This window comes from Ambystoma mexicanum, chromosome 6q (genome assembly GCF_040938575.1).
Source record: "Ambystoma mexicanum isolate Mex_15411 chromosome 6q, UKY_AmexF1_1, whole genome shotgun sequence".
Taxonomy (NCBI): Eukaryota; Metazoa; Chordata; class Amphibia; order Caudata; family Ambystomatidae; genus Ambystoma; species Ambystoma mexicanum.
The window spans coordinates 1,256,365,801-1,256,380,458 of record NC_090937.1 but is presented as its reverse complement, the minus strand read 5'-3'; the positions used below and the strand labels follow the sequence as shown (position 1 = coordinate 1,256,380,458).

Here is a 14,658-nt window from a genome sequence, read left to right as displayed (position 1 = left end):
CAGAGGTTTTATAGTTGTAGGCTTTTCCCGTCAGGCAAGGTTTCTCTCAGTTCCTGCGTTGTCTTTTTACTGCTCTTGCCATCTCACAGAACCGCGTCTTCTCCGATCCCGCAGTGAAGATTTCTTGTCTAACAGTCTATCCTGGTCTCCCGCTACAAATTGACCGGAGTACCTCTTCTCCGGCACCTTACACCTCTAGGAGGCTGTCTGCAAGCATCACTGCTTTCGAGCATGGCTTGTCTCTATAATTCTGTCTCTGCCTCTGAGTCAGCTTCCTGACCCACACTCTCTGCAGCTTGCTTCGACTTCTCCTTCACCTCTGTCACCTTTAGGTGATTTTTGAGTTTAAATGTCCCACACAGCTGTGTCAACTAGACTGCACGTTATACTTGGTATTACTGTTACTCCACATTAACTCCATTCTCCTCTTCTTCGTCCCAGTACTTAAGGCTTTCTGGCAATTGTACTCCAATGGATTTTCACATGGTTTCAAGTTACATAGTGGAACACTTTTATCTACATAAGAATCATCATACACATCTGATATTAAACGACAACATGCCATCAAAGACTCTGGAATTAGGGTTTCTTCCTCACAGAAAAGGGAAGAATACTGCGTCCCTCCGATCAGAGTCATCACTCCCTACCGGTATTCATCCCCACCCCCGTGATCCTCCCTCCTGACACCATGCCCACGGTATTTATCATGTAACGGCTGCCTTTCCCTGGCCATGTGGCAAGAGACAATCACTGGGGAATCAGTGTTGACTCTACCGGATTCATCACACCAGAAAGTGGGAGTTTGCGAAGTCTAAACGGGTGACACCAAAGGTGACACCCTCCTGACACCACGCACAGGGTCCGGATCATATAAGGGCTGCCTTTCCCTGCACATGTGGCAAGAGACAATCACTGGGGAATCAGTGTTGACTCTACCGGATTCATCGTACACCAGAAAGTGGGAGTTTGCGAAGTCTAAACGGGTGACACCAAAGGTGACACCCTCCTGACACCACGCACAGGATCTGGATCATATAAGGGCTGCCTTTCGCTGGCCATGTGGCAAGAGACAATCACTGGGGAATCAGTGTTGACTCTACATGATTCATCGCACCAGAAAGTGGGAGTTTGTGAAGTCTAAACGGGTGACACCAAAGGTGACACCCTCCTGACACCACGCACAGGGTCCGGATCATATAAGGGCTGCCTTTCCCTGGCCATGTGGCAAGAGACAATCAATGGGGAATCAGTGATGACTCTACAGGATTCATCACACCAGAAAGTGGGAGTTTGCGAAGTCTAAGCGGGTGGGGATGATTGCAAGGATTGCTGAGTTTCTGTGAAGGTAGGAGGGAAAAGGGAACATTTGTCTGGTATCCATTAGTCTAGTATCTATATAGTGCAATACTGAGCTGAAACGTGCTTTGACATTGCATGGCAAAAACATTAGATGTATTTGTAAAATGTAATCTTTTGAATTGAGGCTAGTTGTGAAGCAGGTCTGGGAGTAAATATCCATTTAAGATACATTCACTATGTGTAATGTAATGTAAAGTGCTCTTGTGTAACGCCATGTTTGCCATTTTGGCACCCTCCTGGTACTAGGTCATTTATGACATGAGAGGATGGGGCGGTGGGTGAAGGGGCTTATTGGGAGTGGTTGGAGAGGCAAGTTGTAAAACCTGGAATGTTGATGAGTGCAGACTGAAAGAACCTGTGTTCTATGTGATGGTAAGCTTGTAGGTGACCTGTGGCGGGGGCCTTTGGAGGTACATGCATCCAGGTGTAGGTGTCCAGCTTCCCTGAAAGCAAGGATGGGGCAGGAGTTGCTGGAGGGCAGTGTCTGATAAGCTGGTGTGAGAGGTGTTGATATTGAATGGTGTCATTGTGTGCAGCGGAGTGGGTACTAGTTTCTGTTAACTTGCTGAATTTGAGTGGCTAGTCGTTGTGTGTTCTATAGAAGGTGAAAAGCAAAATGGTGAGAAGCATTGTGGGGGGCACAAACAATCAAGAGGTCACACATAGGCAGGGCCATCTTAAGCATTTTTGGGCCCCTGGGCACTGACATCTTTGGGCTCCCCCTTCACCAAACCAAAGGAATTAAGGGATCAAGAATACTGGTCACACCCCTCACCCGTCGTGCTCACAACCTATAGGTTGATATTCTGTCTCGCAGCATAATAAGCACGTTTACTCCTTTTAAGTCCCCTTGCCCTCTTCATTCTTGCTCTAATTATACTGACAAACAAGTAGCATTTGAAGACCAACATTAGCAGTCTACAAAGGAGTTACTGTTCTAGTACATACAGGATACCTTTTAGCAATAACATCCAGGAAGGGAGCTGTAGTATGAATGTAGGACTGTATGAAAAATCTACATGTAACCCATAATAGACAGATAACTCACATTAGCTGCCTCACAGAATGCAAAGGTGCTCTTGCATGGATAGAGACCACCAATTGGAAGGAAGGAAAGTAAAGAGAAAGCTACATATACCTAGAATGGATAGTGGAGACAGATTGGAAGCTACCAGGAAGGTGTCTTTATCCAGACAGACTGAGATTAGAAGTGGGATATGGTTTTCAAATAGTGTTCCCATTAGATATCAAAGGAACAAATGCCTGTGGTGTGCGATATAAATATGCTCACTATTAACACAGTGAAACCATGAATAAGGCTTTTATGAAGATCATACCATGAGAAGGAAATCACTCGGAAGGGCTGACAATTTGAAAGGTTTAGGGACTGGCAATATTGAGAGGTTCGGCAATACAAGATTAAATGAGATGCCCAGGATCACACATTGGTTATGGGGTGAAGTTGAGATTTGTGTCAACTCTGCAATTTCTGAATTTGAACACTTTTCTCCAGGTCTTACCATGAACTAAAACAATCTAATTTTATTTTTAAAAACGGACTTAGAAAATACACAAATCACATTACCAAAGATGACCATTTTTAAACAAAATATTATAGATGGGTGTTATGCAAAAATGGAATGATTCTAGCTTCATTATCTCCATCATCAAGGGAAGTATATAAGAACCAGCATACCAATCAATGTGATTTACCAAATTTAATCTGGGTTTGTCTTTTGTATTTTAAAGCTTTAAATACTTCCAAAACAACGGCTTGTGACATTTTCATTTATAAACGTGCATAAAAACGTTTGACTTTTACCAAAAAGCAAACTGTTTTTTGTGTCAAACAAGCAGATCTTAAAATATGCTTGCCTGAGGCCTGCAACATATGGTCCACTCTCTTCTATCTACCAAACCTTCCACCCAAATGGCCTACATAAGAAGAAAGATCAAGTAATGGACTAAACGATACCAGTAGCATGCAAGAAGGCAAACCTAACAGAAGACAGCACAGTAATGTAAGATATATTCAATGATTTGACCATGATCACTGTATCATCTGCTGGCAAATCCAGGATACAAACATGAACGCTCCCGTACCATAGTCTTGAATTTTGATACTTATTCACTTCTTGGACTAACAGTTTATGTCATCGTTGGAGGCGATTGCCTAGGTTTTACAGCACTCCATCTGACTAAACCAATTTCTAGACCTTCACCATATAGATGATATGTTTATTTTATAGCAACCCTTATCTGGTACAGGTCATTGCTGATAATAGTATATGTTGTTCTGCAAAACCAAGTACATATGCAGGCAGGTTTATAAACTTCAGACATATGAAAGGCTCAGCCAGCCTTGCTGGAATGTGATATTCTAATTTTGCATATGAACACATATCTCTGCAATGGGTGCTTCACACACTGAGCTAACTTCTGAACTATTGCACTCAATTTGTCAATATGCATTTCACCATTGCCTATTGCACATGATCAACATAATTCCCACAGGAAGGAAAGGATGCTACAGAGTTGTGCCATAAGGAACACACAACTATATATACCACAGTCAACACAAAAAGCAATACATGATGAATTGATCAAGGCAGAATGCACTTGCCAAAACAGAAAAGCAATGGGTTTAGCGCCTCAGCAGAACCCCATAAAATATCCTGACGTGTGCTATTTAAGACTGGTGAACAATGCAATCTTACTTCTTCAGATCAGCTAGCCTTGTGGGGCCCCCTCTAAGGTGGGGGCTCTGGGCAAGTGCCCCTTTTGCCCTCCCATAAAAACGTCTCTGAATAATAGGAAGGCATAGCAGGTCATAGCAAGGCATGAAAGACACGACAAAGGCATAATAAAGTATTAAAAGGCATAGAAAGCCATGAAAGGGACTAGCATGGCACGACATTGCCTCCTCCCCACTTTTCTGCCACTGGGCTCTGCAGACGGTTCGTATTTTTACTTTCTCGCTTTGTTCCACTGTCTCAAACCTGTCTCTCTCTCCCTCTATATCTCTCTCCCTGTATCTCTCTCCACCTCTTTCTCTCGCACCCTCGATACTTTCTTACTTTGTTTCACTGTCTAACCCTGTCTCTACCTCCCTCTATCTCCCTCTTCCTCTTTCTCTCTCTCTCTCTCGCTACTTTCTCTCATCCAGTGTCTAACCCTGCAGTTCTCTCTCTCTCTTGCTCTCCCCCACTTTCTCTCTTTCTTTCTCTCTCTCTCTTTCTCTCTCGCTCTCTCTCTCTCTCCCTCTCTCTCTCTCACTCTAACAGATATAGTCTACATCATGTACAACAAGGATCAGGGAATGACAAATGAGTGGAGGTCACTAACTGGGGACTCCCGTCTTTGCCATAAGTGATTTGGCAAGGGCTCTGGAAGGCTGGAACCATTTGATTCCATTGCACGAGGTTCTTCACAGGGAGGGTGAAGAGATAGGAACCAGGAGGCATACAAGATAAAAATAAAAGAAAGATTCCCCAAAATGCCTCATAAAGCAGGGTTCACCATGCTTGGCTTGCAGGTGGTGCATTGGCTGGTCTTAAGGTATTTCATGAGAAAGTTCAAGCATAAATCCCTGTACTCAATTCACCCTCAGTTTTACCGGATTATCTGCTGAAATATATGACGTTATTTTGGGTATGCAAGCTCACCAAAGCTTTTCCACAAAACACATTTTCATTAAAATGGCATTTGTCTTCTCTTAACATCGTTGCACTACTTGTTTTTAAGGGAACCTCAACATAGGCCCTGGTCTCGGGAGGATAGTTCAGCGGCAACCTGCTCGGCTTAAAAGCAAGACGACACAGAGCCACACAGGTTCCATTCCCAGTCCAGCGCTTAGAAACCTCTGGGTATTAAGCACATTATAAATAACCTATCATATCATATGTTGCATCGTGGAGGGTATCATTATTGCCGTACACTTTTTCTCCAACTTTTTGCTGTTTTTCAAAATGATGGTCCTGCTGTGAGGGGTGGGTTAGACACAGCCCCTTTTTTTACCCCCTCCTTTGCCCCACTCCCGACTGCAATTTCAGGGTCCATTTTCTGGATTTGCTATGTAATTTGTTCTAGATTCTTTTATGAATCGTTGCTTAATTAAGATAGATAAAAGAAATGTATACGACTTGCAACCTTAACTCTTGCCATACATGTGAGTGACATCATAATTGCACTTCAGATACATGTAGAAAAGTGAGCCATGCATTTTGGCTGAATCTATTGGAGAGTTAAAAAGGTGATCTGGAAAGCAAACACGGGTTAGTCAAGTGATTCGCTTCTGGCTTCATGACCGGCCTGGGATCGATGTCACCAGGTCAGCAGCAGCACAAAGAGTCAGTGGATGCTCTGATCTCTGCACCTCTTCATTGCTTCTAATAATGACTGACATTCGGAACCAGCTTTTGTAAAAGGGTCATTTTTGACAATCTTCATCACCTCCATTTTGTAGCTGAACTTAATGTGCTTTCATACACTTTGCTCGGTAAAAAAAGTAGGTCTTTCAGCGGATTAGAAGAGTGGCACACCTGCGGTGCATCTTGCTAAAGGTAGGAGCAAGTATCATGCCTCGGGCATTGAACCATAAAAGGAGTGGCCTGCCAGTATACAATGTCATGCAATTGATCTTGGCAGGTGCACGCTGAGGAGACATGCTTGCAAACACTGGCCCATTGCCACACCATTGGAGCTAGGCTCCATATTTTGTGGAGGCCGGAGGACAGTTTTAGAAAGCAGGTCGTGAGTGGGTTCATACGTGATCTCCCAACACCCAATTCCCCTCCAAGTGCCTGCATGCTCAATATCAGTTGTGCCTTTCCTTTATGCACTCTATCCTCTAGAACTCTAATACATAAGATGGCTCTCTGCTCCCAACTGTTCTGAAAAAGATTACGGCAAAAAGTAAAGCACAGGGGTCAGTGTCCATACGTTGCATGTGTTGGGGAGCAAACAGGGCTCCTTCTCGAGATGCTGTGAGTGACTACAGGTTCAGCATAGCAAGCAAACCTGTGTTAGTATCTCACTAGGAACAGGATGTGTTTGTTCCCTGCAGGTTAACCATGGCACTGTTGACCCTCCTTTCTGGAGAGAATTAGTCTGATTATCTATTGTTCCTGCATTTGTCCAGTTAGATCCACCTCTTACCCAGATTCAGAGGATAATTAATTAAACAAAGAGATATTAACCTTTGGGAGGTGTGAGCCATCTAAAAGCTGAGCGGAGCTTCCTCATGGGTGGGGGGGTGTATTGATATGGGAAAGGCAGGTTTCTGCCTGATGCCTCTCAGAGGGCGGGTATTATACCCTCATCAAGCACTTAAATTGCCTGTGGGATGCAGCAATGCTCCTTGTACATAGATGGAACCCAGGAATGAGTGATTGTTGTTTTGTACAATTAACCAATTTCTCGCCTTGCACTGCGCACCACCGTCGCATATTAGTGGAAGGCACAGCCTCACTCCACACACCCTCCACGCACATACAACACACACACTCTTGCACATCACCTCTGCCATAAGAATGAAGCTACATTTAACAACAAAAATTCCAACTGTAGCTTTCCATGTAACTCTCTGCGCCCTTACACACTCCATTCAGACATGGGTGACTACCGGGGTCTTGGTCACCGTTGCATTACTATAATGGCTGAGATGCGCACATGCACGATAGCACCAAACATTTCCAACCGCAGTTCATCTAAGGGCAGTCAACCAAAAGCACTTTGGGCCCATAATAATGGTGAAAGGCGCTTAACAAATGACAAAATGAATGAATTAATTAATTAATGAGAATTACATGATTTTAGCAGACATCAATATGCGGGAACTGAGGATTTCTTTAAATAATAAAGATTAAGTAGAATGGGGACTAGATTGTAAATATTGCTTTAATTAATTGACTAGTGATCGAGTTGTGTGTTTTACTTGAATAGTGTATATATTGTTTATATGTAAACTAAAAACAGGCAAACTAAAAACAGGCATTCAACATTTAAAATAACATTTAAAAAATAATATTATGGCCTGAGCCTTTAAGTGAACACAGTGTTTTTGAAGGTGGCGCCAACTGTCTGGCTGTGACTTCTGATAACGACTCTGATGCTTGCCAGACAGTTGATTAAAGAATTATCAATTGAAGATTGTCGTCTACTAAGACTCTCTTTGATACCACAAGTCAACTGTTTTTTGTGGTCAATTAAGTATCTCGTTCTTGCTAGCGGGGGCCAAGTTGAAGAAATACGACTCTCATCGGCTTGCTCCTTTGGGTACACATATGCCAGTGACCGTCAGTAGACACCATCATTGGCTGTGCCGACGGGCGACCTTATACTTTGAACTTGTAATTGTTAAACACATGTCTGTTTCCCCTCTGCAGGGCTTTCGCAGGTGCCACTGTCCACGATTTCTTCAATTGGCTCTCTGTGCTTGTGTTGCTACCCATTGAAGTGGCCAGTAGTTACCTGTACCACCTTACTAACGTCATCGTCAGTACCTTCAACATAAAGAGCGGCAAGGATGCGCCTGACATTCTGAAGGTCATCACTGATCCCTTCACCAAGCTCTTTGTTCAGGTAACATCTTTCAGGACATTTAGAAGCCACTAAAAATGTTTATCCTCTCCCAATTTTGCAGAAATAATTTTTTAAATGTTGGGATAATGTGTACATTGTTGGATACATATTAGGTTGCATAGCATTGAATGATGCTTAAAATAGTGACAGAGCACTAAGGAAATAATATTAGGTACGGCCAAAATAAATCTTAGCGCACATGTTAAGTCAATGGGCGTCATTATGAGGTTGGTGGTAGTTGTGCCGGTAAATACTGCCATAGGAGTCATGAATTTTCCGGCGCCCGGGAATGGGCAATTACCGGGGCATTAGAGCCCCCGGCAGACCCGGCAATTGCCCATTCCCGGGCGCCAGAAAATATACCTCCCTATTCCCATTTGAGTCCCACTGGACTCAATGGGAATGGGGAGGACGGATGCACCGGCACCATTTATAAATGGTGCCGGTGCATCCGCCAAGGTCTGCGAGCGGGTGTCACACGCTCACAGAACTCGTAGTTTACTGGTCCGGAAACAACAGTACTGACAAGCTTACCGGTACCGTTGTTTTCCGACCAGTAAACTTGTAATTAATGACTTCATTAAGTTCTATGTACTATGCCTGCCTTCTTGAATTCCCTGAATTACTGAAAGAGCAACAATGCAGATCTGTGGGGCATTGGTGAGAAAGTATACAATTTTGCTGCAAATGTACACTGAGCCAGAACGTAATTACCAACCAGTACGAGAGTCATTTCTGGTAAGTAATTTCCGTCAGTGCGTTCTGGCCAAATCTGACCATATTTCCTGCAAAGTACTATGGCATGAGGCGTAAAGTACCCTGCACCTCTTACTGCTGATCAATGCAGGAACTAGGCCCGCCTCTAAACCCACATCTCATTTTGAAGTGGGCAGAGAGGCTCGAACCTACATGTATTCCACATTTGACACCTGTAAAAAGCAGGCAGAATCCATAGGGATTCATTGTAATCCCCGCCCGGCAGGGATGCACATGGCCGCCGGCATTACTGCTTGCATTGCGGCTCATGGATACCAAGGCACAGAAACCAGACTCCATCTGGAGTTCCATGCCTTATTTACACACCTACCTCAAAACCATAACAATTTGGCAGAGAAAGCTGTGGAGTATTAAAGGCAAACGTGCACTTAAAAAATGATGATGTTCTCATCATTGATTTGATATTCCTCTTTAGCCCTGTGTAGCTTTAAATGACTAAAGGCCCCATTACAAGTACAGTGGTGCGGGGCAGAACTGCGGAAATGCAGTGGTAACTGCCGCATTACTGCACCGCCATACTACAAATGTAGTGGTGGTGTGGCAGAGGAAAGACCTCCAGCTAAAATGAGGGCGGTAATTCTGATGCATTGCCGTGAAAAATAGTCCATTGTCTCCATGGGGTAATTCCACCGGACCAGGTGGCTGTAACAGCCATTCCCTTTGCTGGTATTCTGGCAGGTTTACCACCAGAATACTGCCAAACTTGTAATGTGGCCCCCAGTGTCACCACAGACACATGTCACAAGCAGACATTATGGGTATGCAGACATTTAGGCTGAAGTGTTAAGGTGTAGATCTGTTTATAGGATGATTTCTTCTTCATTGGTACTTCTTCTCTTTCCATAGCTGGATAAAAATGTAATAAATGGGATTGCCCTTGGAGATGAGTCCGTACGAAATAAAAGCCTTGTAAAGAGCTGGTGCAAGACTACACATGTTCTTGTAAGTACTACTTTGACCACTTATTTGCCTTTCGTACTGTTTTAGAATTGTCCACCCATAGTACATTAATTCTGCGACTTTTTCTATTCTAATCTACCGGATCAACCTTTTGGATACATCCTTTATTGAATAGTTTTGAAGTTAATTGTTATGTTTAATGGAACCGATGGTTTAAAAATTATGAAATGGAAATCTACCAACGTTTATTTCTAGTGGTTAAATAGCATTGGCGCAAGCATTTTTATTCACCATTATATTACATTTTTGCTGGGAAGCTTCTTTTATTGCACCATTATGTGGATTCCTTGATCACTTTCACAATAGAGCCAAAGGCCGAACCATCTTATCTTCTGATGCCAAGGGTGCATGACGTAGCAGCTCTAGCTGAACTGCTTCCTTTTTTCAGGGTGGGTTCAATGCTGCTTTTCCGGTGGTTGGTTACCTTCTGCAGTGGGATAGACAAGTTGAAAATGATGGAGTGGAATGCTACCAAGAGGATTTCCCAGTTACTCAGGAGAATTAGGGCATGCATCTCCATACCTAACTGACTCCTGTTCTTCTCAAGCTCACACACATGCTTCAGAAAGGGATGTGACGTCTGATAGGTGCTGTCCAGTCTCCATTCCCTTCTGGCGCATCAAATCTTTCCTATGGAAATGATGACTTATGCATACATCTTAAAGGCAGCGAGTGAGTGCGTACATTATAACCCAAACGTCAATTAGCCTACGATGTCTGGTTCATATGCATTGAAAATATACTCACAGTACTTATGATATTGCTTTGCTTTGTTGATAAATCGTGGAACAGAGTGGCGTCCCGCTTTAGGAAGGAAATCCCTTTCCAAGATGGCCACCATGGAAAAGGAAGGCAGGGCTCCATACAGAGCCCCCCTTCCCTTTCCATGGCAGCCTGCAGAAGGGGACGAGAGAACCATACGACCATATTATCACGAGCACAATTTGTTTCTCCTTTCAAACCCATCCTACTTTCAAATAACTTTACCACATAGCCGGTCCCAGATGGACAAGGGCACTTTAATCCCATTTGTTGTCCCTCGTGGTCATACCCAGTAGCCAGATTGTCCGGGTCATGACCTTATGCCATGACCCGGACAATCTGGCCACTGCCCATGGCCACAGGCGATACCTCAGTCACCAAAAGTATGTCATAATTTTTTGTACCTACATTATTACACTTGTCAAAAAATAAAACTCTGGAACATTTGCAAAACGTTATAGACCCCCCCTCTAATTTAGCCCCCTGTTGACAAAATCCCACCAAAATCATTTATATCTAGAACTAAAATGTTTTTGCATCCGTTTGTGTAGATTCGTCAAATTGCACCACATTTATAAGCCTTTAAAATATTTTGTGACCCCCTCTTGACAGAATCCCACCAAACTTTGCAAAACCATTCAGAATCAGGTCTAGAATATAATTCAATGCAGTTTCATTGAGTGCCGCCAAAGTTATAAGCCATCTAAAAACTGCTTTTCACCAACCTTGTAATGCAGAAATAGGCATAGATGTCCACGAACATTTAGTGTTCGCGAACATTCACAGGACCGCGCCCGAACAGCTGGACTGTTCACGGACTTCGGGTTCGAAAAACACCCGTTTTTTGGCTTCTTACAGCCATATTCCATCCCATCCTCATCACCCCTTGCCTCCCCAGAGATTGTTTGATAAGTTTGATAAGTGTAATGTGTTTTTTATATGTTTTTACTGAGATGTCCGCGGACAACCGCCACTGCCTACGAATCCAACATGGAGGACGTTTTCAAAATTCTGACGCACTTCACGCTTTTCACCATCCAATCATTGGGCACGTCCGTTGTCCGCGGACATCATGTCACCCTCTAGGCCAATCAGATGCCCGTCCGTGGACCGAACAGGGAAGTGGGTCAGCGGACCGAATTCAGATATCACTAATTTTTGTTTACCTGCTTTTAGCCCGTTTTAAAGAAAACTACTGGACGGATTTACACCAAATTTACAAAAGCACTCTTTTGGGACCAAGCAGCCGATCCTGCCTCAAATTTTGTGAAAGTCCATCCAGCGGTTAGGACTCTAAGCATGAGCAAAGCATTTTTTCTATTGCGTCGATGGAAAAAAGAAATGTTGGGCCCCCCTCTACAACTTTTCCCCCCCTTTATGAAACCTCATCAAACTTGCCAAAAACATTCAGACGGGACCATATACTTTATTTGCAAAGTTTGGTAAGAATTCATCCGGGGGAGAGGAAAGTTATAAGCTACCCAAAAAAGTGCTCTTCCTATGAGTTGAGCAACTTAACCATAAGTACACAGCAGCTGCCGCAGGCCCTGTGATATGTAGTATGTAATAGTGAATATTAAAGTACCTGGCTAGATTTCTGGCACAATTATATTCAATTGTCATCATTTTGGTGTACCTGGGCTGCACAGACAGAAAATTGTTTTATTCACCCATCCTATTTTAAAAAAAAACATTTCAAATGGATTGTGTCCTCCCACACATTCCCATATATTCCTCAGCTTGGATACTCAAGTCTGCTTGCAACTTGCATCGGAATATATTTTTCAATTATTGGGAACCCTGCGGCATCGAGTCGCGGCCCTCATCGGCCTCTGTCCTGTCTTCGGCCATGACGTCAACGATGGTATAAATTGCACGCACAGCGACCATTGCCTCAGTTCTGTTTTTCAGCATGCTAGCGAACTTTGGACGGTTCTTTGCCTCCGCAAAATTTTACTGCGTTTATTCGAGAAATCGATAATGATGTCGACACCCAATATGAGGTTCAAGCATTGTTCTGATTGTGAAGCAATAATGTCCTTAACAAACCTGCATCGTGTCTGTTTGTGGTGCCTGGGAGCAGACCACAGAGTGGATGAAAGTGTTTTCTGCCAATCAATGACTGTGAAGGCCTTGTGAGAGAAGAAGGGGAAACTCGTGGCAGGTAGGCCCCATTTAAAATGCCCTTTTGCTATCCCGTCAAAAAGGAGGTCTTCGGATGACTCGAGGGATGTGTCACTGATAAAAAAGTGCGCTAAACACCAAAAGTGCTGGAGGTCTTGACACTCGTCACCCTCCTGACAAGATGGTTACTTTCCTAAGTAAGTTGGTGTTCCCAGATGACTGGGAAAAGTTTAGATAAAAAATGTTGGAGGTATTTCAAAAAGGTGCTCTGAGTGTCCCTCCGAGCGCCCCTCTGAAAGAGCCAGAAAAGTCTCCTAAGCCCACCACATCTGACAAGACCGGCAGGGCACATTTAGCCTCCGTTTCTCATGCGCCAGAGAGCCCGGGAAGAAAGTCTCCTCAACATGTGTTGAAGGAGTCTTCCTCGAAACACAGGCAGAAGTTGGGTTCTTCTTCTTCGACGATTGATAGAGGTCAGACACCTGGTACTTCGACGCATGCATCGAAGCATTCATTGAAATCGGCAAAGTCATCAACGTCCTCGACACTGCATCTTACTTCAACGCGCATCGGTGCCTGCAAAGGTTTCCAAACCTGCTGTCGAGGCATGGAAGACTTTTACGCCTCTACAAAGACCACCTTTTATCAGGTGTATGGGAGCTATATTCCAGTAGAAGGAGAACAAAGATGTACTCTTTGGGTATGAGTATGGTAGCCCAAATGTACCCGAAGAACTAGTCTCGAAGGAATCCAGGATGGCAAATCTCATGGAGATATTGAAAGAGGCTAGTAGTCTGGAAATATTTCCAGAAACTGACTTTGCAAATCCATGGTACTCTGACCTTTCTTGTAGATTAGTAATGAGCAATGTAACTGAGTAACTTGGCTGGGGGAAGCCGGCTGCCATAGTAGAGAAGGATGTTCTCATGGACATCCTAGACAGTGGATCACCAAAAGAAGCAGTACTGCCGTTTCACACTGCTTTGAGGACCAGAATTTTGGAGAACTGTCTGAAGCCTGTCTCCACACCAGCAGTGAACACACATTTGGCAAAAACATATAGGGCTGCCTCTATTGTCCCTGCTGTTGTATTCAAGGCATTACATTCCCTTTACACATAAGCATGGAGCGCAACCATCCAAGCTTAAACACTCTTTAAGAGCTGCCTGTTTCCACAATCATGCATCTTATATTTATGCACTCAATGATATTTTGGAGTGTCAAGGAGCACGTTACGTGAATGTTCACACTTTTCAAAAACACCCACAAATACACTCTCAATCTCCACAACATGTGGTATGCCAGTGAGCTGTCCCTATTGAGGGAAATTAAGTTTTCTGTAGTCCACTGTTCTTTCATGTTCACTGTGGTCTTTTGGATAGTGATCACCAATTGAGAGAAACATCATTAGGTACATATCATACCTCTGGGCCCTATTCTCAGCATTCAGAGCCTGCTCATTTGATTCTTCGTGTATGCACGTCAGTCCCACCACTGACATGTTCCCTTGACATTTTAGAACACTACTTCCTGGATTTTTACCTGTCTCTCCATACAGTTTCTTAGCACTGTAGAAACCTGACTTCCAGTCTCCAAAAGTGCTGTAGCAGCAGCATTAGCCTTGTCAGACCTCCAGGTCCAGGGCAGTTTAAAGCAACCTCACCAAATTCCTGCTGCTGTTGCTGTTCTGTTGTTACCTGTGGTTACTATTTACACATTTAACTATGTTTGCTTTGTAAACCCTACCATCGAGCTATTCCGATTATTTAAAGTACGCTTATTCCTAATCCTTCTTTGCTATGACCCTTAAATTACTACTGTTTCATTCAATATTCACATTCATTCTTGAAGTTGAGCCTGAAAACTAGTGCCTTTCTTGGCTTAACTGATGGGTAGCCTGTTAGGCGTGTTCAGGCCGTTCTGAGGTTCGCGTGGGATGCCTGCCTGGTGGACCGGACTTCTTTCTGTCCTCCTTGTTACCTTTGACTGGCGTAAGTTCTCTGCCGATTTAGGGCTATTTAGTTCTGCTGTTCTAGGTGCCGACTCAGTGGAGACCTACAATGATTTCCTAATCCAGGGAAACCCTTACGTTAC

At 43.7% G+C, this 14,658-nt stretch overlaps 1 protein-coding gene across 1 annotated transcript in view; it reads left to right on the top strand.

Moving 5' to 3' along the window:
• The window catches only part of LOC138515327 (sodium-dependent phosphate transport protein 2B-like), a 109,334-nt gene that overhangs the window by 48,052 nt on the left and 46,624 nt on the right, over nucleotides 1-14,658 (top strand). The window contains exons 5-6 of the mRNA XM_069630219.1: nucleotides 7,746-7,941; nucleotides 9,565-9,660. Of these exons, the coding sequence (XP_069486320.1) occupies nucleotides 7,746-7,941; nucleotides 9,565-9,660 (292 nt within the window). The remainder of the gene's footprint in view (nucleotides 1-7,745; nucleotides 7,942-9,564; nucleotides 9,661-14,658) is intronic.